Consider the following 24,755-nt stretch of genomic DNA (forward strand, 5'->3'; position numbering starts at 1 on the left):
ATTATTAGCGGGTAAAATATTGTTCTACCACAATCATGGTAATCGCTTGAAAGTGTTTAAGCTTGTTAGTTTTCCATTGAAAAATATATACTATGATGCCTCACAGTACAAAATCTTTCATCAAATACATTTAAGTTTCACATTTTCTCTTAATTTTCATTGTTTTACATTTTTTATTAGTAGTGGAACGAAGCAACAAATCCCTCCATTTTCCACTGAAAAACAAACAAAAATTAAAGAAATAATAAAGCTAAGTTATTTTTTAACATCTTTGGTTCAAAAACGCGATTTATTTCGAACAAATACAGACATGATAATTATTGAATGTGTAGCATCAATATGGACAACGATCCAAATATCGCAATAAATATTGAACGTGTGACTGCCCCCCCGTTGTAACCTACCCCCACACCCGCGCCCATAACAATTGAAACAATTTTTTAGGTGGTTGGTTGGTGTTGGTTATCGAAAGTACAAAATAAAAAAAGACTTTTATTAACACAGATGATTTAGAATTTTTAACAATGATTAGTGTCACATAATAATACAATATTTTCGAAACAGTTTATATATACAAAATTTTTCTCACATAAACGTAGTTTGTGTACGTTAAATATATTCAGCTAATTGCATCAAGCAGGAGAGGAACAAAGTCTAAATACTTTTGGAAAGTAATTATGCATGGCGTTAGGACAATGTTAACTTAATATTTCAATTGGTGATAGCTAATAGCTTATTATTACATAAATAAATACATTATAGGATAAATAAATGAAGCTGATTCATAGGAAGGTCATATTTTTCAACAAATATTTTATAAAGTAGTATTAATTAGAACATATTTTTGTAATTGTGACTGGTAATTTTGAATTGTTGCAATTTATGGGTTGCGTCGTTAACTTTAAAATTTAAATACATATGTCTCGTTTGAGTTTTATAATCTCTAAATTTAGTAATAGTAAGTATTAGCTCTTTGGGCTTATCACATCATTGCATGTAATTACGCTCAATAACAACAATTCACTATTAAATAAACGTACTTAAAGCAATATTTAGCACACACTTAAGCTGGTAGATGTTATATAATGTGATTATAGGTAACAAGGTGATGGTGTTACTGAAATATTTCAATGTTGCACATAACCACGTGTATTTTTTACAAAAAAATATTAAAGCATTTACTCCTTCTGCTCACTCAGGTGACAACTAAACTTCCACTATTGCTAATTTACAAGCTTAATTGAAAAGGCAAAGGGTTGCTAACAGTATTAAGAGCTTTGAATCTAAGTAAGCATAATTGTACAAGATATTATTGAAGTGGCTAGTAAAAATATTTTTTAAGTTATAAAAATGGAAGTTCATTTTGACCTGCAAACTAATTAGAAATTTTATTGATAAAGTATATGTCAGGCATTTACTAAAGTGTAACAAATTCGTCTTTTATTTTGTACTTTGTCAAATTTTTGGTTTATTGTTTTAAGGGTCGTTTTGCGTTTCGGATTTGCTCACTATTAAGCTATTGCAGTGTGTTGGATTTAAAGTTTTTAGGTTGGTCAATAGACAATGAATGGGCTGGTTTATTTTGCGTTATACTGTTTGAAATGTGTGAGGAGTGAGCATTTTTTTTTTTTGTTTTTTAAATTTTTTTATGCGCCAAATCATCGTATGCCGGTTGAAGAAACCACTCTCACATTCTATATGTTATTTGTAATTAAAATTCTTTATAAAACTAAATCTTAAAATGTAGTCTTATAACTCAGGTGTTATTGCATAGCATTAACAAACGATATGTTGCATAAATGTATTAAATGATTTCTAAAACCGACACTTGTTATTTGGCTCATTTGGTATTAAATGTGCTTGCACTTTTTACTTTTTAGAACTATCATTAAAATATACACAAATTAAAATATAGTTATTGCATTTTCAAATAAAAAATAGAAGTAGAATTCATTTATATAAAGATTTTTTAAAGAAAATTTTCATATAAAACGTACGAGTAAATGAATTATTATTTTAACCAGTCTATATACTTAAAAACTTAGTATTTAATTATAGCACATGCGCTTAATTTTACGCATGCGTGTCAAAAGAATTAAAATTTTAACCATAAAAAATAAACGTGGTGTAAATAATAAGTGCAAACACAATTAATACCGACTCCCGACATCTTATTCTTCTTCTTCATCTTTTTGCGAACGGATTCTACATCAAAAAATATTCGCACTTCTTTTACTTAAAAGTGAATAAAAAAATTAAATTAAAATTTATCAATTGTGAAAATGCTTTCATTCATCTTAAAGCCAATTCAAGTTACATTTAAAGGTGACTTCAAATTATAATTAAATTTCGTGCTAAAGGGCGCAGCAGTATGTGCCTCTTGTTCGATTTCAGTTATATTTATGTATTCTAAGTAATTTTGCACTTTTAACTCATGTCGAAAGTTAAACAACTAGAAAGGAACTCAACGGGAAAAGTTTAATTATTACAAATCACAAACAAAAATATGTTACGGTAAATAAATTTCTTGTCCAAGGAAATTTGAACATAATTATGAGTAATAGTAAAAAATGCAATAAACTCGAGGTACATTTGTACAATTATTATTTTGCGCTCAAATGCCACATGAAAACAGTAAGAAAATTTGTACTGAAATTAATCTTCAATATTGGTAATGGAAGAGCTTAATAAGAGCATTTTTTATATAGAGCGACAAAAATAGGCATTTCATTTCTGCATACGACAAGTTACTTTGCACTTTTTTTACATTTCAGTACATACATGAGTTATCATTAAAACTAAAAGTAAAATTTATTGTACTATCACAAGGCGTTGGTAGAGCACGATGATGGAATGAAATGATGGTTAAGTTAGTTCTTACATACATATATACCATCAATTTATGGCTACATATACGCTTTGGCCTACCTATGAGTCGTCTAGCGGTTTCTCACTATTTGTAGGTGGCATTTTCATCAACTGATTTATAATTATCCTAATATTTGTTCATTGGGATAACCTAAATTTCACAATGATCTACATGTTAAGGTTTCATAAATGTATTGAAAAATCGTTGTTTTCCAATAAAAGAAAATGTTTTTTGTATTTATAAAGTAAACTAAAATTAGAAGTCAAGCTTAGATTTCGTCTGTACGCTTCAGTTTTACAAAAATTAAGAGAAAAAATATCAAATTAGAAAAAAAAATCAATAGAAATAAAGTAGTAGATTTTCTAGTAGGTACACTTAGAAAAAAAAACAGCTACATCCACGAAGTGTTGGCGCGGTAAAACATAAAAAGCTAAAATTCCCTGTAGCATATTCAAATAAATGATTATTCAATGTCAGTAATGTCTGTTTAATTTTTGGAACTTTATATACATATTGTTGTTTTCAAATATCTCAGATATCACCAAGCATCGCATAGACTCGCTTATCAATAACATGCACTTCGATATTTTGAAAATGCTCACATATTCGTTGTAAAACCGTAAAAATTTTAATACCAAATACAAGAATTTTAACTTCTTATGTTCCCCCCCTCCAATGGATACCCCCTTCGCACACTTAACCTAAAAATCACGCATACAATTCCGCTTTCACCTCACTCTTCTTCAATCAATCTGCAATTCTACTAAACATACTAGTAGATCGATTTGTGTACTTCTAACAAAATATGTTTGCAATAAAATTTTTTGTAAATGAAAAATTTGTCCACGAATTGAAACTTGGTGTGAATTTCAATTGTGCTTGCTGCTGGCGTGGCACTTCATTGTTTTCAACTTCTGGCTGCTTTGTTTTTGTCTGCAGTTCTTGTTGTTCCGTCAGTGGCTGATAAGATGTGCTGCGATTTAGTATGCGCAAATTCGTGCCCGAAGCCACCGAATTAGGGGATGTTGCGAAATGTGAAGATACTGATGCCGGACGGGGTTTCTGGGCCGAATTCGTTGTTGCAGACATACTAGGAGCCGCTGATGATTTGGCTGCAAATGCCAGTAGCTCTGCACCAGAGCTGGAAGCCGATGATGTAGGGCTTGTTGCAACTCTGGTGTTATGGGTGGCAGTGTTGTGGGTGGCATTATTGTTACGATTGCTTTTGTTATTATCATTATTGGCTGTTGCATTTGAGTTGACAATACTCATTGAGATTTGTTTTTGTACACGATGTTTGTTGTTGCCACCATTGCTGTTGGTGTTAGTTTTATTAGTATTTTGCACGCACATTTTATCTCCCTGCGATTTAGCGCGCACCCGTCCGCTGTTATTACAATTGGCATTGCTTTGTTGTTGTTGTTGCTGCTGCCTTTGTGCTTTTGCCGCCTTTTCAGCTTGAGCTGCTGCCTTCAATTGCTGTTGTCTCTCTTTGCGTATCAAATCGAAGGAGCTGACAATCTGCAAGCATATTGTAAGGAAATCATTAGTAGCCTTATAGTGGAAAGTATCACATTGGATATACACTAGGCATATAACTTTTTACAATTTTTGCAAATACGAAAAACGGCATACCATAGTCGAATAGAGAATAAAAAAGTATGAACCCCATTATTTTTTTTTTTTGCGAAATTGCAAAAAAGTTTCCGCGCAAAACGAAATTACTTTTATATCAGAACTGCTGAGAAAAACAAAAAAATTTTGTACACTGTACACGTTTTTCTTCATAATAATAGATATTTATTTAACTAATAATCTTCCTATTATTCCAAACGCCTTTTAATGGACCTAAGGGAAGTGCACCACCCACCCCAAACTAATTTTTCTTCAGAAAATTCTGATTCAATGTAATAATAACACAAAAAAAAAAAAAAGTTGACTTTTTTTAGAAATCCACTTTTGCGCGGAACGTTTTTGAACCGAAATCACCTAAAAAAGTGATATTCATTACTTGTACAATATTTGCCACCACGTGGTGGTATGCCAAATTTTTCGTCAAAATTTGTTATATGCCTACTATACATATGTATATACATACATACAGTGAACAAAAAAAAAACTTGTATCGAAAGATAATTGGACTTTGAAGTCACTTATCTCCTAAACTATTAAAACTTTTGAGTTTTGGATCCAAAGCTGAGAAGAAGACTGTTTCATTAGTTTTCAATATGTAATTGAAACTTGTTTTCAAAAGTTAAGTTTTCTCCAAAAATTTCGCATAAATTGACATTGTTAATACTCAAAACAATTTCTGAGCTGTGAATATTTTCATTATAATTTTTATACTCTGGCAACAGGTTGCTACAGAGTTTAATAGTTTTATTCACCTATTGCTTGTTCCTATCACATAGAACTAATCGAGATGGATGGTAGGGGTTATATATATAAATGATCAGAATGAAGAGACAATTTGAAATCCAGGTGACGAGAAATCAATAACTAAATGCGAGAGATAGTTTTAATGGAGCAGCTGTTAAAATTGGACAGTGATACACATAAATATTTAAACATACCGATGTTATGGTATGAAAATGGGCGAAATCGAACAGCAACAACGCCACAACCTTAAATTCCATCTAATTTTTTACTTCTCCAGTATACAAAGGAAGCACTAAATAATATTGGGTAGTCGAGTCTTTTCGTATTTTGCCAATTTGTCATTGCAGTCGTATATCTCCAGTGCTATCAATCACATTAGGGAAATTCTCTTGCTCTTGCAAGATTGCAGATTGCAAAAATACTATACCAAAATATACAAGGGCACGAGAGCACCCATTGCAGAATCTATATGAACGGCTGATTCGGTAAATTTATTGTAAATGACTATTGTATATGGCTATTGTGACCTTCTGCATTTATTCTTAACAAAAAAACTGTAACAAATTTTATAATTTAAAGAGAAATTAAAAAATCTATTTAAAATTTACTTTCCTCAACAATTTAACGTCAAAATATGTATTTAAGTAAAATGACAGCTAGCATAGGGTTGCAATTATTTTTTTACGTGTCATTGCAAGAAAATAAACATGGGTTTTGGTCTGACATATTTTACAGCCCTTGCAAATATTTTTCTGCGTGTGTTTGTTGTTGTGCCGTTGTATTCGGTAGAAAAATCTGCAATTCGTGCACCGTGCAAGGGTTTTGCAAGCGCCAGAGAATACCCCTATTGTGTCAAACCATATAATGTTAGAAAGGTGCTTCATTTCACTATAAATTCTGGGAAGTTGAAAAAAGGTTACAGCTGTTCAAAAACGAGTGAAAATCATTAAGGAATTCGCTATATTTTGAAATTTTTTGTATAAGAAGAAGAATGCCACGCAAGCCATCAATGAAATTTGTGAAGTTTACAGAGACGATGCTGTATCAGTTCGTTTATTTATTTATTAGTAAAAATATAATAAGAAAGTTGAAGTTTGATAAGAAATACGAAAAGACTTTTTCCACTACTCAATATATCGCGACAAATATTGCCTTTAAGGTACCAGATGACGGAAATTTGGAGCCCAGAGGTTAGAGCTGACTAAAAAATATCAGTCAATGTGTGAGGTATATTTATGAAATTAAGAGTGAATCTTTTGCTGATAATGATATGTCTGTATATCAAAAATGGAATGAAGAGGGTCAATATTTGCTTTAGCGTCCATATACCTAATAGAAAGATATTTTCGAACATTCGGCTGACTTTATACCCCAAATATTACAACGGTACGCTAATGTGGTTATCATGGTTACTTTTTGTAGTTACTTCTTTTAATCGCAATGTAAGGAAATTTTATTGGACAAAGGACATTTGGTTATTTGTACCAACATTCATTATTATATGACAGTCGTGGAAAATATACATTGTTTTGAGTGTAGCTGTTAAATAAAATAAAAATATTTAAAATTTAAAAGATAAGAATGATTTTTGATCTACACAAAAAAGGCAAAAATTCAACACAAATTGCCTAAACTATGATTCGATGTTTTTAAGTGATCTAATTTTGAAAAAAAAAAAACAAATCCGTAAAGCTCCTGCACCTAAAAAAACGGGACATGCTGATAGAGCCAACATCAGAAAAGGCAAGGCTAATCCTTTTAAATCTTCCCAAGAGATTATGGCTGAAATAAATGAGGAATTAGGATTTAGCGTATACAGTAAACTTGTACGAAGGCGTCTATCTAAATGATGCTCAGTTAAACCTTTAGAAAACGGCGTCAAATTTTAGAAAGGTAATTTAGAGCGATAAAACTAGGGTGAATCGTATTGGATCCGATAGCAAACCATTTGTATATCGCCCCAGGTGTCAGACATACATATAACTCCAGATACACTACAAAAATTGTTAAGCTCGGTGGTGTTACCGTGAAGATCTGGGGAGCGTTTTTCTGGTATGGCGTTAGACCACTGATGAGGATAATAGGTAGGAATCATTCGCGTTCGAATCGGTGCCTGTGATATGTGAAAGAAAGTATTGTCATACTGAGCTGGCTAGCGTAAAGTCCCGTTCAAACCCCATTGAAATATTTTGGAGCGATGTTAAGATGAAGATTGCTAAGAAAATTTAAAAAATTCTTTTGGACTGTGATCGAAGAGGCATGGTACGCAATTTCATAAAGTAGGTACCCGACGATGCCAAACAATTTTGAAAAATTGTCAACACACTACAATGTAATAACGTTGTGAATGCTTAGAAGCAATAACACTTAAAACATTTCGAACTCATTTTCCTAATTTGAATAAACTGAATATTTTTTTAAAGAACTATTGATTTTATTGTACATAACTTTTTATTTCTTAATTTATGCAATGCCAAAGAAAAAACTACTCACTATACTTATATACCAACGAAATTAATTCTGATGCTCTTGTAACCACTTCAGTTAAGTTTATGTCAGAAAAAAGTGAGTTCGTAGTCCAACAAAGAAAACAATTTTTTATTATTCAATATAGTTTTAGTTCGAGGGCAATACAACGATTACAGCGATAAAAAATTTTTTCAATACAATTTTTTAAATACATTTGCCTTAAGTCTCAAAATTAGGCTCAATTTCTACGATTACGAGCGTTTTCGGTAATACAAAAAGGGTAATATGCGTAATGCAAACTTTTCGAAAAAGCAAACCTGGCGTCATTACCAAAAATTTAAAGTTCGAAAAAGCATCACTGTCGTTGCTGAAAGTCAAAAACGCGGAAACTTGCAACATTTAAAAGGTAGTTGCACAAATATTTACACCAAAACCAGCTGTGCTAGCTAAAATGGTATTAAATATAATTGTAATATAATGGTTTTGTTATACTTATGGATTTGTTTTTTTAATTTTATAGGATAAAGCATCTGTTTGACTATAAAGCTATTCGCTATGAATAACTTCTTTGCTATCTAACTCGTCAGTTAGCGAATTAAAAAGAAATATGATATGAAAGTTTACATAATGTTCAAGTTCCAATAAAATAAAGAACCGCCCGAGGTAATGAAAATGTTGCTATCATTCACAACATGCCTGATTTTGAGAAAGCATCTGTATAAAATTTTTTTCACTCAAGAACTGAAGCCATTGGATCACCCTAAACGTCGATTTTGCCTTGGAACAAATTAAAAACGATGATTTTTTTTTTAAAGAAAATTATCTCCTCAAATCTGCTCGTTTATTACATTTTGAATTAAAAGTCAATGTCGCCGATATGCAAGATTTGTAATACGAATTTTTGCAAGCTTTCGACAGATATACTTTTATGTCAAAGAAACTTACCACTCATCTCCTCCGATCTCCTCTTTTATTACATTTTGAATTAAAAGTCAATATCGCCGAGATGGAAGATTTGTAATACGAATTTTTGCAAGCTTTCGACAGATATACTTTTATGTCAAAGAAACTTACCACCCAAGGTGGAACTAGTTAACCGACACAATTATTGAGGTGTAATAAAAACCTACGCAATTTGTCTCGCAAACTCTGACGTCACCATGATCAGATAAAATTAACCTTGTCATATTAGACCAAATGGCAAAAACAAACATAAGGAAAGGTTAAGTTCAGGTGTCACCGAACATTTCACACTCTTGCAACTTGCAAGGATTAAAGCCAGGAAAATACCTTAAGGTCCATAAGGCCTTTTAGGTTTAAACAGTTTTTGCTGGATTTGGACTTAAGATAGCATACTCTAAAGGCGTTATTCGTGCAAAGTTCTATCCCGTTATATCAGTTGCTTCTTGATTTGTACACTCGATTGAAAAGAATCAGATGGTATTTAAAGTGGAGTTATATGCGAAGTAAACGTGGCTGTAGTCCGATTTCGCCCATTTTCACACTGTAATATTGTCAAAGGATTGTCACATACTAAATTTTGTTGAAATCGGTCGAGCGGGTCGGAAGATATATGTATGTACATATTCGTAAAAGCCATATACGAACTGGTCCTTTTGTTTGCAAAAGAACAAACATACTAAGTTACATTTAGATATGTAATTTTTTGCTCAAGTTACTTTTAATAATCCTATATCTCTATTAGTTTTAGGTGATACGTACAACTGTTTGGTGAACAACACTATTAGACACTGTAGCAACATGTTGCAAGAGTATAAAAATGTTGCGAAAGAAATTAAATCATAATGAAAGTTATAGACTCACTCAGTTCAACAGTATTTTTCTTCCCGTCTTCGAAAATAATATTGAAATCATCTTAAAATGAGATACAGTTGCGCTCACACAATTAAGTCAAATGAACATTACGATGTGCAAATACATAAAAGTTGAATTTTTTTGATGATTCGAAAAAAAAACTTAACAAAATTCATAGAATTCACTTTAAAATTGTTGTATTTTAAAGCTGAATTTAATATAAACAAGCAACCAACATAAAGCAGCAATATACACAGATACGACAGGCGGCTATCGTCGCCCATTACAAATTCCAGCATAGTCCTTAATTGCAAGAAAGCACTGAGCTCATTAAAAGACAAGCTCCACCTGGACTTGATCTGGGTTCCCGGCCACGTGAACATTTTCGGCAAAGAAAAAGCAGATGAGTTGGCGAAGGCAGAAGCTTTCCTAAACGAATCAGAGGCAGAGCCAATTCCAAGTCCGCTAGGATCGATCAGAAGAGATAACAATATACAATTTCAACAGATTGCAATAACAGATGGAAAAAATATAACAAAATACAAAATATCTAAATAGTTATGGCCAACATATGACAAGAAAAGAACTAACAATTTATTAAATAGGTTCAGGAAAATACCCACAGAGTAACTGCTATCATAACAGGACACTGGCAATTGGAGAACATGCGTCCAAAATGGGTATGCCCTACAACATCTGCTGAGGCTGCGAAATAGTAGGGAACAAGGAAACAATTTTCCACTTTCTCTGTGAATGCTCAGGCCTATCACGGATCCGACACAGAACACTTGGAATGCATCAAGCACCAAACCTTTAATGGATGTCTGCAAAAAGCATATTGGACATTAGTAGCTCCATCGAAAGCACAAAATGGTTTGAAAGAGAAGGTAAAACATGATAGCAAATATAAAAAGGTCTACGACTAGTGCATTGCAATGGCAGAGCCAGTGCTAATTGAGCCCGAAAAACAACAGGGCTGCACTCCTACCTACCTACCTATCACTTCTATTGGTCAATTTGAATGGCCGATAATGCTTTAGTGCTCCGATCAGAACCATTTGTTTAGAGATTGTAGCGTTGCTTTGAAAAAAAAAATATATGCCGAGGTGCAATTATTTTTTATGTAGACTCATTTACAGGACCCTAAAATAATGCAGGTGCAGCCGGCTGGACTCCCATTATTACAACAGAACATAAATTATATATTTTCACTCCAAATTACATTAGAGAAACGATAAAAAATCAAATTACAAATTTTTAAATTGGTAAACGAATCACAGAAAAGACTTTAAATCTTCAAATGAGATATTTTTAAATAACAAAATAAAATATATTTAAAGTGGAACTCAATAAACCAATGCCGACCATACATAGAAAAGAGAAGTGCACCTAAAACGTGTTTACGACAGTTCAGAATTTTTTATATGTAAATTTTTTATTGACCTTTTTTTTTTCTTTTGAGAAGGTTCAGCTTCTAACTCTGATGGAGATTCTGTCCTCTTTTCTGCTAGATCAACAGTTAAACATTCAGCAATATATAATTTAAAGTTCGGCAAGTCCACATTATTTTTTTTTTCTTTTCACCGCAAGCATATTTATTTCTTTTGTACATTACCCATAAGTTTTACGCCGCAGCGTAAACAAAACGACAATATATTCTCAAATACCATTTTTTGGTGTGAACAGAAATCTGTAGTAGCATATACACTAGTGGTCAATGAAATGTTACCACCCCGGAATTTCGAAAAAAGAATCAAATTGGTAGGTAATATAGTACATACGTGCTAATTAGAAGAAAACACAAAGAATCGCTGGCGACCAAGGAGCCTAATTTCATTTAATTTTCTTTGAATTTGGTGAATATTTTCGTGCTTCTGACAAAGACAGGTCTCATAACTGAAAAATAAACGTTTAAAACAAAAGTAGAGCTTTCAGAACAGCCGTAATATTTTCGAGCATACATGCAACAAATTTCCGATAATAATCAAATTTTATGTATTCCATGCTTCATTTATGGATAATTTTAACTCTGCTTTACTCGTTGGGGTTTTCATTGCAACAAGAGAATTAAATTGTGTACAAACTGGAACATAAGTTACGATACCTTCCTGAATTATGTCATAAAAGAGTCTGATTTTACTGTCTTGGGAAGTTGATGAATACAGATTAGACCAATAGATGTTTAGATAAAAGGCATTTAGGTTGACATATTCAGCGTTCTTAAAATCGAAAAATTGCAAAATTACCGGCTTCAGCTAGGCAAGAGCTCAACAGTGCTGTCAAGGGTAGGATGGGATGAGTCCACTGTGGTGATCGACTGAGTGTGCTGAACTTGAATGTTCAGGTTACTTAAATAGAAATCCAGAAGGTGAGCTGTTTGTAAGGCTGAAATCACCAGTGATAAGGATATTGGAGTCTTCGTATTTTTCTTTTAACTATTCAGCGTGTGGAGGAGTATCTGGTAAGCGTCAATTGATGATCTTAAACGAGTCGTTTATTATTTCCCCATCATGGATGACTGAATAAGATATGATGCCTTAGGCTAAGCTCAGCTGGAGTGTATATTTTGTTATTAAGATTCCATGAATTATTATAAAAAAAAAAATGAATTTACAATTGATATTGCTTAGAAGTGTATGCGGTTCAAGAAAAATCGCACATGCATTCGCGGTGTAATCAAATAATTGGACAATTGGACGACGAAAAATGAAATGAATGCTATAAAGTTAGATTTAAAAAACCATATCCTTTTTGCCAATTTAAATAACTCTGACTGAGTTAACGGTCAAAATATTGCAAATTTCCACTTCGATTCATTTGTAAAATGCCACTGTCTAGTTTATTCAAATAATTTCTTATGATCTCACAGCACTTCTGATCATAATTCGAGGGTATTTAGCGAATATCTCATACATATGACGGACGTCATGTTGACCCGGTAACAAAACGTTGATGCTAGTTACACTCTCCAAATCTTATTTTTTCCTTCATCGGTAACAAATTATCAGCGAAATCCATGAATACCAGCATCTCTCCGAATTTGTGTGATAGCTGGATCTTGCATATTCTTGAAAGTATCAAGGACCCCCAACTATGTGACAGCCTACAAGCTTTTTACATTCCGAAGGAGTTGAGTTTAAACTGTGGTTTTTTGAAGAGCATACATATTGCTCTTTTTTTGAAAACAAATTTCAGAATCTATCTTCGAAGTACTCACAGAAATAATTAATGGTTTCCACATCTGTCTACCTTCAACGCCTCATTCATCGTTTGAGCATTGATGAGATTTGCCTCAGATTTTTTGAAACCCATTCAAACGTCTTTGCTGTGCTTGTGATAGAACTTTGGCTTTTCTTCTAAACGGAAGGCGCAATAATATTATTCTTATGTGTCCTTTTCATCACCGGACAGATCTAAAATCTGCTGCTCTGAAAATTTACTTGCCATTGTACTAATACATACATTACAAATGTGCAGCGGTCGAGACGTTTAAAAAAATTTCAGGATAAAATGTATTCAAATAACTTATTAGTAAACATAACTTTTTTGGCAACTCTGAGGGCTACCGTTCAGACGTGTATGTTAAGAACGCTCCGTTAAAAAAACTAAAAATTAGTGAAAAATTATTAAATCATAAGTGAAATCAATAAGTAAACTCATAAGTACAATTTTTTTACTTCTGCCCTTGTTGCACAACAATAGTAATCTACTCACGTCTGTTTGACATTTATATGTAAGTACGAATACATTAATACTCAACATGCCACCTAAGAAGCAAGTTGATACTAGCGCATGCGGTAGCTGTTCAGAACCAGTACGAAAAAATACAAAAGGACTAAGATGTGCATTATGTCAGAAATGGTACCACGTTGAATGTCTGAAACTGAGCAATGTAGAATTTAACGTCATTGCTACTAATATCGAAAAACATGATGTACAGTGGAGATGCATCGTATGCAGGGAATTTGAGGTTAGTGTTAGAGTTAGCGGAGATGACAGAATTGATAAATTCGAAACAATTCTCAAGAAGCAATTCGAACAATTTTCCCAAATATTCAATAACAAATTTGATAATTTAAAAAAAACCATCGGGGAGAGTATCGCTGAACTCAAGAAAGAAGTATACAAGCTTTCCAAGCAGAGCGTTGCCATTGAAAAAAAAAATATTCTAACTTGAGTGACAGGATCTCCTCCGTTGAAAATAAGCTCAACTCCTACAGGAATGTACCATCTCCGGAAGACATCATAAGGGAGATGAACGATCGAAAAAGGCGAGAGAGTAATGTCATTGCCCTTGGCATCTCCGAATCTACTAATGCTGCTGGTAATGACAGACTGGAAGCCGACAAAAGTTCGCTCTCGGCAGTCTTACACCCCGAAATCTCTGCCAAGTTACCTCAATTCAAGGTTCGTAGACTAGGTCGTCCGGCAACCGGCCGTACACGTCCCCTGCTCATCGAGACTCCTTCAGCGACCGATGCTAGGGAGTTTTTCAAGCTTAACCAACGTGATGGAATGACAGTTACTTTCAAATCTGATCAGACTCCAGCACAGCAATCTCTTCTCAGTGAGCTACGATCCGAACTCGACACTCTTGGAAAAAATGACGATACAAGCAAAACCATCAAATACATTCGTGGAGTACAGCAAATAGTGAACAAGAATTTTCGTTCGATCAGTAAGGAAACACCCTTCAGATTTATTACCAAAACACCAGAGGCCTTCGGACAAAGCTATCTAAGTTTATGACAGTATTAGCGGCTAGTGGTCATGACCTACTCTATATCACTGAGGCGTGGTTAAACTCGTCAATTAACGATGGCGAGGTGACTGATAGCACTTATACCATTTTTAGAAGAGATAAAGATCCTATATGCACTGGCTTAGATCGTGGTGGTGGCGTGTTCATCGCCGTCAAACGTCATATCCATGCTAATTTAATTACCACAGACGAAAGAGATTTGGAATTGGTATTCGTAAAAATCAAAGGTACTGTACTTGATATTATTGTTGGATGTGTATACTTGCCGCCTCTTACAACACTAGAAACTTATCGTAAACTACTTATATCAATGTGAAATACAATAACGCAAAGCTAATAATCGTAGGAGACTTCAACTTGTCAAGTAGCACCCCCAGAGCCGATTGCGAAAAATTTGTAAACAATGGACTTGCTTTACTGGAATGCATCCAAATAAACAACATAAACAACCTCCAGAACAATCTTCTGGACCTCTGCTTCAGCAATGTTGAGGGTTACGTGGATAAAACTCTACCTCTCGTTCTTGAGGACAAATATCATCCGGCCTTCATCATAAATTTAAAATTTCAACTTAATTTAGAACATTTTAATCCAGCCACTTACTCATTCAAGAAAGCTGATTACGTCAGCCTCAACGTTTTCTTTCACCGAGTCAATTGGACGGTACTGTATGCACTGGACACTATTGAAAGTAAAGTCAATTGGTTTTACAATACTCTTGTAGTAGGAATATCGCAATATGTACCTGTTCACAAAAAATCTATCAGTACCTATCCCTGCTGGTTCTCCTATGAATTCATAAACAAGATTAAACTCAAAAAATCAGCACACACTCAATACAAGAAAAAGGTAAACCGACACAATTACAACCGCTTTAGTACTCTAAGGAGTGACTGCAAAAGACTCAGTGCGGAATGTTACAGTAAGTACGTATACAAAGTTGAGAACATGGTCCAGTCTGACACCAATGCTTTTTGGAAATTTATAAAAGATAAAAAACAAAATAACATTGATATACCATCCTCAATGTCCTGGATGGACCAAATAGCTGACACCGGCCCAGGTATTAGCAATCTTTTCGCCTCATATTTCAAGACTACATTTTCCACAAATACTAACGGCAATCAGCTCGTTGATGCTAACTCAAATGGATCGTCAACCAACGTTCACAGCTTAGAGGTCCAATACAATGATGTTCTTCAGCAGCTACTCAAATTAAACCCAAATAAAGGTGTCGGACCCGGTATCCCATCGGTATCCCATCCCAACGTTTTCTTAAAAAAACTGCGCGATCGAGCTTTGTGAGCCTCTCACTCATATTTTTAACTACTCTCTTCAATCAAGCGTAGAAACTGTCTTATGTGAGGCCAATACACAAAAGTGGCCTAAGATCTGAAGTAACTAACTACAGGCCCATCTGCATCCAATCAGCATTAGCCAAGCTCTTCGAAAAGTTGGTTCTGCCTCAACTATCTCTAACCTTCAAGGATATCATCACTAAAAAAACAACATGGATTTGTGGGCGGCAGATCAACCGTGTCAAATCTCTACCTGTATGTCAACTATATACTCAACGCACTGAATGAAGGAAAAAAGGTACATTCCCTCTACACCGATTTTAGTAAAGCTTTTGACCGTGTCGACCACATGATACTCGTCTCAAAACTCCATAAATATGGCGTCAATGGCACCGCACTGGATTGGCTTAACTCATATTTAACTGACAGGTTCCTACAAGTCAGGGTTGACGGACATCTGTCTAGAGAATATGAGGTCACATCTGGAGTTCCTCAGGGATCGCAGTTAGGACCACTACTTTTCAATATTTTTATCAATGACATTGTAAACAATATACAGTCCGAATGTCTGCTATATGCCGATGATTTGAAAATCTTCAGAATTATTTCTAATAATTCCAATGACACACAACTACAACAAGATATCGACTGCCTAACAACCTGGTGCCTTAAAAATAATCTCGATTTCAATGAGAAAAAGTGCGCTTTCGTATCCTTCTCACGCTCTTATAACAACATAGTCACCAACTACAAACTCAACAACGAGAAAATACAGGACGAAATGGATAGAGCACCTGAAGTCCTGCAACCTCTCCACCGGTGTGAGTAAGCTTTGGGCTACTGTCAAAGCTTTGTCTAATCCGAAGAGACACGACGACCGAGTTGAAGTTCAATTCAATGGTCATGCCTCTTCGGACCCGAAGAAGTGCGCGAGCTATTTTAGCCGGCAGTTTACACTGCACCCTTCGGTAGACAAAGCTAAGAGATGTGTTAACCGGCGGCTGCGCAAAATGCCAAACAACTGCGCGCCACTTACTTTCACCGGTGAGGAGGTTCAGAGTGTCATCACAAAAGCTAAATCATCCAAATCCATTGGCCCTGATGGAATCAACATGCTAATGCTAAAGCATCTAGGCTCGGCGGGAGTAGGTTATCTCACCAGTGTCCTCAACTTGTCACTAACCACCCTTCAAATACCCGATGTGTGGAAAATCGGAAGGGTGGTGCCACTACTGAAACCTGGGAAACCCGCCAACAAAGGGGAATCTTATCGCCCGATAACTCTCCTCTCCCCAGTAGTGAAGACACTTGAGGCCCTGCTACTCCCGACTTTCACTCACCAACTGAGCCTAGCCAGCCACCAGCATGGATTCCGAAAAGTGCACAGCACCACCACAGCACTTAGCGTCATAAACACCCAGATAGTTCGTGGCCTCAACCAGAAGCCACCCTGTGAGAGAACGATCCTCGTAGCGTTGGACTTGTCAAAAGCCTTTGACACAGTCAACCACACAACGCTTCCTCCAGGGTTAAAGAGGTGGACCATGAACTACCTGAGTGGTCGCCAGTCATCCGTACTATTTCGAGGCGAAACATCTAAACTGAGAAGAATTAAACAGGGGGTTCCGCAGGGTGGTGTCCTCTCCCCACTACTGTTTAACTTCTATATCTCGAAACTCCCACAACCACCAGAGGGGGTCTCCATAACCTCGTACGCTGATGACTGCACGATATTGACGTCGGGCAATGGAATCTATGGCATGTGTTCGAAAGTGAACAGCTACCTCTCCGACCTTTCTCGTTTCCTCACTGCACGGAATCTCCAACTTTCCCCCACCAAATCCACAGCGACTATATTTACAAACTGGACGAAGGAGTATAGACTTGAGCTTGATATTGCAGTCGATGGCGTCAAAATTCCGACTGTCAATAACCCTAAAATTTTAGGCGTAACCTTTGATAGTCTATGCTCCTTCACTCCCCATACGACCGCGATTATCGCCAAAGTACAGAGCCGCAACAAGATCCTCAAGTCGCTAGCCGGCAGCACATGGGGAAAAGACAAAGAAACGTTGTTGGCAACTTACAAGGCAATCGGCCGGCCGGTCCTCAACTACGCAGCACCGATATGGTCGCCTGGATGCAGTGGCACGCAGATGAGGAAACTACAGACCTGCCAGAACACAGCACTCCGGACTACGACGGGATGTCTCTCGGATTTATATCCGGCCAAGGACTGTCAACTCGGCAGAACTCTGCCGCTACAACAACAACAACGGGATGTCTCTTGATGTCTCCCATCGAACACCTCCATAGTGAGACGCGCATGCTTCCTGTAAAGGAGCATAATGAACTTCTCTCCAGGCAGTTCCTGCTGGGATGTTTCCGTAGGAATCACCCTTGCAGCCATCTGCTTGGAGCGGAGCCGCCTCCTAGGAGCATCAAGAGGCATTCCTCGACTACGTCGACGACGTCGTACAGTACGCCGACCGAACTTCGGACGCTACAGACTTCAGACAGGTACTGACCGCCATTCACAGTGGAGCCATTAACACCTTCACCGACTCCCTTCCCGTGAATGGCGTTCTTGGAGTCAAAGCACCACCTATTGCAGATGAAGAGCTCCAGTTGCCGCGAGAAACGCGAGTGACCCTAGCGCAACTTCGTTCTGGGTATTGTAGCAGGTTAAACTCCTACTTATCCAGAATCGACCCCGACATATCCAATATATGTCCTGCATGCAACGAGTCTCCGCATGACACTGGCCACCTCTTTGCATGCCCCACAAACCCAACTCATCTAACACCTTCCTCCCTTTGGTCCGACCCCGTCGAAACAGCGCGTTTCCTGGGCCTACCGTTAGATGACCTCGACGACAACACAGAAGACCCTTACCACCCTAACGGGGATTAGCATATCCGTTAAAACAACAACAGGAATTAACCGAAATCAAGGATCTAGGAATTATTATAGACAACAAACTCACATTTGCAAAGCATATTGACAAAATAACTGTGCAATCTTTTAAAGTGCTTGGACTCATCAACAGAACAGGAAGGGATTTCAACAACCCGAATTCTCTGGTCACTCTATACCGTTCACTTTTACTGACAATGCTAGAGTATGGCTGTGTAATCTGGTCTCCATATACTGATACACTCATCAACAGAGTTGAGAGAGTACAAAACAAATTCTGCAAGACATTGCTGTTCCATCAATCGTTAAGGAAGCAGGGACTCTCCTCTGAGGACATCCACTCCCGTTTCAGACTCAACAGCTTAACCTCGCGTCGGAAGTTTTCTGATGCTACATTTTTCTACAAAATTATCAACGGTCTGATTGACTCCTCAGAAGCACTCAGCAGTTTTGAGCTTACTCCTACTAGCCTCTCGCTCAGGCATAATAGACTGTTAAAAACAACGAAGACTCAACGAAACTACGTATACCACGGACCAAATAATAGGATTGCTAATCTCGTAAACTCATTACACGCAGACATTGATTTTTATGGAGTGACATATCAAGCCTTCATCTCGCAAACCAAAAACTTACTGTTTATCTACCACTAACTCTTTACTTACATTCAACCGATTGTGTATATATAACACTTTCCACATTCTTATCTCTATATCATTTTGTATATTTTTACTAACTATTCGATGTATAAAGCCGATTGGCGTATGGTTTATTAAATAAATAAATAACTAAACATAACTTCGAGTTTTTTACTTTACAAAACCGCTTTTACACTCAGCTAACCACACTTATTTTGCTTTAATGTACAGTGTCGGACAAAACTCATTGGACTAACTCGAGTCTCACACATATTCCGTCATAACTTTTTACATAGATGCATTAGAAGAATAATTTTTTTTGCAAAAGAAAGATCACATATTCCATATTAAGGAATAATGCAATTTTATTTTTCAACTTTTATGTAAGATTTATAAATTATAACAGAAGGGAAAAAAGTAAAAAATTCATGCGACATAACTCATTGGACTTTGGCTAAATATGAAAATAAATTAGTTTTAAATTAATATTTTAATGAGTAGTCGTTATTATTTTTGATTGCAACCTATCTTTTAGGCATAGATGAAATTAAATTATTCCAGGCTTGTTTTAAGGCAATAATAGCTTGTTTTTATAACCCTGGACCTGTGCCCTGTTAATTTGCCTGTTGACAATTTCCCATAAGTTTTCAATCGGGTTCATGTCAGGAGACTGGTCGGACCATCTCAAAATATAAACTTATTATTCCAAAAACCAATCCTTCCCAACTCTGACGGTGTATCTGGGGTCATTATCATGTTGAAACTGCCAATCAGGCCGCATTTTTTTTGATAGCATAAGGTAACATATGGGTTTGCAGTATATTTTTATATTGAAACCCATCCATGTTCCCTTCTATTCTGTAAATAGGTCCTACTCCCTGACCAGAAAAGCATCCCCACACCATTATGTTACCCCACTATGCTTTACTGCACCCTGCAAATATCGACGGTCTAAACGCTTTCCTGTTGGCCTTCGTACACCTGTCATTCATCTGAGTTCTGCAATTAAATTTGGACACATCTAAAACAATATCGACTTCCATTGCTCTACAGACCAATTAGTATGCAGTTTCGCAAATTCCAAACGTGTTAACCTATTTTTTTTTGGGAAATATGTGGTATATGGCAGTACGGAACTTAAAACGACCAGCATCAACGGCGCGCCGTTATACTGTACGCGTACTCACTCTTAGTTGTAAGCTATCTATAACTTTTTTTGCTGATATCTTTGGATTTTTTTTAACTCCCGCATTATTTGCAAGTCATCTTTTACCGAATTGACTCTATGGCGTCCTCCAATATTAAGTTTTTTTAACGATTTCTTCAGCTTTGTTCTTGGGTAAAATATCAGAAACAGCTGATTTTCCTAGAGAATCATTTTTGCAAAGCTCCTTTGCCTCACATATTTTGTGAATTCGCTTATAATTAATAATTTTAATTCAGTTGAACATATTTTGCCTAAAATTTTTGTCTAAAATATTTTTTTAGTAGCATTATTTGGAAAAGTTTATAAATTTCCCAACACACCTATTCCCATTAAAATAAACAATTCGATTTAGTGTGATCTACGATTAATAATTATAAGTACCTGCAAAATTCTTTTCTCGCCAGATAACGGTAAATTAATTCATTGGAAGTGGTTATTTCGATATCCAAAGTGGTAGTCCAATGAGTTATGTCGCACGATTTTTTTACTTTTTTCCCTTCTGTTATAATTTATAAATCTTGCATAAAAGTTGAAAAATAAAATTGCATTATTCCTTAATATGGAATATGTGATCTTTCTTTTGCAAAAAAAATTATTCTTCTAATGCATCTATGCAAAAAGTTATGACGGAATATGTGTGAGACTCGAGTTAGTCCAATGAGTTTTGTCCGACACTGTATATTGCCCGAATTTAAGACAAAATAGAGAAAAAAAACAATTAATATATGCAGCTGGCTGGATGGTCGTTTATGGAAAACGTACTTTAAAATATGTACAGTAGGCTGATCATGAGCACCGAGAAGGTGTTTACACAAATAAAAAAACCCCAACAAATTTCAAAATATATGATTATAAACTTGTATATAGATTATTCATACCGTTTTTTTTCCATAAGACGTGGAAAATTCCTATTATTTCTTGTTATGGATGTGGAAAATAAAACATATTCTTACCTTTTCTCCACTTTGGTTGCAGCCATTTTGACTTTGACTGTGAGACAATTGGCGTTTTGATGGAGTGCAGCCTACACCGTTGTTGTGGGTGTTATTATTGTTATTGCCGGCAGCAAGATGTTTTGCTGAGCTGCCATTGCGTTTATGGTTGGGGGCTGTTCTGCAGTTGCCCGAGTCTCCCACTTTTAATGTTGGTTCGGTTGGCGATTCAACACCATCGGAAACAGCTGTTACGTGAACTGAATTTTTAAAATTGTTATTTGAATTACAATCCAAATCCCCCATAGATTTATGGCGTTGTCTTTTTGAACGATTACTATTATTTTTATTGGTACTTGTTTGTATGGCAAGTATTCCATTATTATTCCCATTATTACAAGTAGTTCCTGCATTAATATTTGAAGCTTTAGGCTTATCATCGATGTTAATTGTATGTTGTTTATTTTTCTTACTACTATTATTCACATTTGTTTGCTTTTGGTTTATATTATTTTGATTGCTTCCACCTAGAGTAGTGGGGGTGGCTGCCGTTACTGTTGTCCACAGTGATGTTGGTGAATTCATTGTTTCGGGCGAGATACTTCTGCCACCACCGGAAAATTTACGTCTAGTCTCTATTCCCGAGCGCTTATCATGTACCCACTTTTTAAGCCGTTTAACAAATGGCATTATCATAAAAAATGAATTGGCGTTTATACCCAATTTGGCTTTTGATATGGCATCATTTTTATTGACCGGCAGCGAGTCGATCGGAAACCAATCACAGCATTTTATCTCATTGCGAGTTCGCGGTGAGAATTGTGTATCAAGTGATACGTTGCGCACTATATACAAGCGTGTATATTGATAATTGAAAACAGCCTCAATGTAGTCATTTGGTACTATTAATTTCGTTATATCGTAGCCAGTCTCTTCATATACCTAAATTTAAGAAAAAAAAAAGTAAGTTTAACATCATATCTAGTTTTATTGCTTATACTCAAATGATATCGAACTTACTTCTCTTGTGGCACAATGCACCGGATCTTCGGTTTCATTGACTTTACCTTTCGGAAAGCCCCATGAACTTTTTGCAAAATATGATTGCACTAAAAGGCAATAATTGAGATCCTCAGATATTAAGATAGCCCCATATGTGGGAACTGCGAGTTTATAATTTTTCCAATCATCTAATATTTTATCGATCGACGGTAAATGTTCACGTAGAAATGGAATATGCTATTAAGAAAATAATTTAGCAAATAATATATGTAAATCTTTCAAATAAATACCTTGAATATCTGTATCGCGAACTGCTTCATACCACATGTTGGTAATTTTCTTTTTTTCAATTCTTCGCTGTGTGGGTTATCTCCAGATGCAGCGCAAAAGAAATCCAAGTAAAACCAATGCGCTAACTCAATTTGAAAGCAAATGCGAATAAGATTGCTCAATTCCATATCAGGAACATTAATAATAAAACGACTTGCCAAATCATCAAGTATGTCGGACGGAATTTGTAAACCATTCTTGGTGACTATACTAACCACAGAATTGTTGCTTCTTCCTGGAGTTCCAGTTGAGACTGCTTTCAATATTGAGCTATGGGAATTCGTTGTGGTTTTTTCTACAATTAAAGATGTTGGTAGCGGCGCTGATGGTGGTGATTTTGTAAGGTTCGATGCATTTGAACTGTTCTGTCGATTTTCATTTATTTTGGTATTTGTATTTGTTATTTTTAAAGCAGCCAATAAGTCAGTCGTAGTTGTTAAAGGAATTGTAGCCTTCTGACTTTCCAAAGGCAGATTACTGTTATTGCACTGGAGTAATTGAAGTTGACTTTCTTGGTTTGCTATCAAATGCCGAACATCAATTTCCTTGTCATTGTTGGTGTTCATATTCAGTGCGTTTTTAAGCGTTATCGCCTCTAATGTATATAAATGGGAATGTTAAATTTAATTGAAGGAAAAATATATAAATTTATGAATTAGGACTGACTCCTTGTAAATACTTATATTAACTATAAAAAAATTACCTCTATCATTACTGAATTTCTTAGGTGCTTCAAAAAAACTTAAAATGCTTTGACTAACGCCAATGACGCCGTTATTTGCTGTATTAATGTTGTTTTTGTTCTTATTACTTTCCAACAATGTCGCATATCGGCCATCTAACAATTGAAAAGAATGCGTCGAGGACGCCACGACCGAATTAAAAGCTACTTCCATCACTTGTCCAATATTTTTTATGTTTCTCTTTCTGCTTTAGATATTAACTCCTTACAGACGTTTTACCAATGCTTGTTGAATTCGCGTTAATTGTTGCTAAAAATTTTTGAGGCAACAAAACAAAAACCGTAATTTTCCGATTAGCTTCTCGTCAAAATATCAGCGAGTTCGATTTGTCCCGACGAATACAATTTTGGTAAGAAACGAGTTGAAATGTAACTACGTTTTTCTTTTGAAGTTCAAGAATTGAACAATATTATTTAAACTCCTTAAGCACTACAACTTTTTTCAATTTATTATATACACTTAGAACGTTGTAGCCCAAAAATTATCAAACTTTAACATTCACAACCGAATCACTAGACTGCTTCTTTTGATGGGATATTTCAGTGAAATAATTTCACTAAATTAAATTTGTTTTTATTTTCTTTCAGAGCCACTTTTGTGGAGAGTTATCCATAACACAGGGTTGATACGAGTCTCCAAAATGTTTCTTCTCTCCGAGTACGGTAACTCCTTGACACCCTCACATTCCACACTCTCCACAATGTACGCACTCTGCCTTAGTGTTGGTATATTTATACACTTTCTAAATGGCGATCTAGAAAACAATATTTCTTCTTCGTACCCTCACAAACTTATTATTATTTTGTTTTAGCACAGTTTTATGTATGTACAATTAAGTTTATTAATATTTTATTTCCTACACAATTATCAAACTTTTCCGCTGCAGTAAAATCACTTTTCCAATTGCAGTAAATTCACTTCCCCGTTTACTAACTGCGTGTCGTAGACTGAAAAAAATAAGCTTCCCAAACTATGATGCCGTTGTAACTGAATTTTTTAACAAACGGCCAACGTTGCCATGCTAAAATACCTACATTACATTTATTAAGATTTTGTTTGAATTAAATGTTATAATTTACCATGATTAAATATTAGGGGTATTCTCTTGCTCTTGCAAAACCCGGTGCACGGTGCAAGCATTGCAGATTTACAACGGCACAACAACAAACACACGCAGAAAAATATATGCAAGGGCTGTGAAATATGTCAGACCAAAACCCATGTATATTAGCGTGCAATGTCACGCAAAAATAAAATTGCAACCCTGTTATAGTTGCCATTTTACATAAAGACATATTACGACGTTAAATTGTTGAGAAAGGTAAATTTGAACTAGATTTTATAATTTCTATTTAAATTATAAAGTTTTGTTACAGTTTTTTTTGTTAAAAATGT

General features: G+C 35.5%; 1 protein-coding gene across 1 annotated transcript; it reads right to left on the minus strand.

The window, feature by feature from the left end:
- Positions 1–472: 472 nt before the first annotated feature.
- LOC105228905 (uncharacterized) lies at positions 473–24,322 on the minus strand. The gene is made up of 5 exons (XM_049459304.1): positions 23,321–24,322; positions 22,578–23,212; positions 22,306–22,524; positions 21,307–22,227; positions 473–4,390 (listed from the first exon to the last, which is right to left on the minus strand). Exons 1-5 carry the CDS (start codon positions 23,511–23,513, stop codon positions 3,665–3,667), a joined length of 2,694 nt encoding a protein of 897 aa, XP_049315261.1. The 5' UTR covers positions 23,514–24,322; the 3' UTR covers positions 473–3,664.
- Between the last annotated feature and the right edge of the window lie 433 nt (positions 24,323–24,755).

The sequence above is a fragment of the Bactrocera dorsalis genome, chromosome 5 (genome assembly GCF_023373825.1).
Source record: "Bactrocera dorsalis isolate Fly_Bdor chromosome 5, ASM2337382v1, whole genome shotgun sequence".
NCBI classification, from domain to species: domain Eukaryota; kingdom Metazoa; phylum Arthropoda; class Insecta; order Diptera; family Tephritidae; genus Bactrocera; species Bactrocera dorsalis.

Excerpts from the sequence above, each read along its gene's own strand:
- LOC105228905 (XM_049459304.1), bottom strand. The coding sequence starts at position 23,513 with ATGGAAGTAGCTTTTAATTCGGTCGTGGCGTCCTCGACGCATTCTTTT. Across the intron at positions 22,525-22,577 it reads TCGCGATACAGATATTCAAG|CATATTCCATTTCTACGTGA; the intron begins GTATTTATTTGA and ends TTTTCTTAATAG. Across the intron at positions 22,228-22,305 it reads TGCATTGTGCCACAAGAGAA|GTATATGAAGAGACTGGCTA; the intron begins GTAAGTTCGATA and ends TCTTAAATTTAG.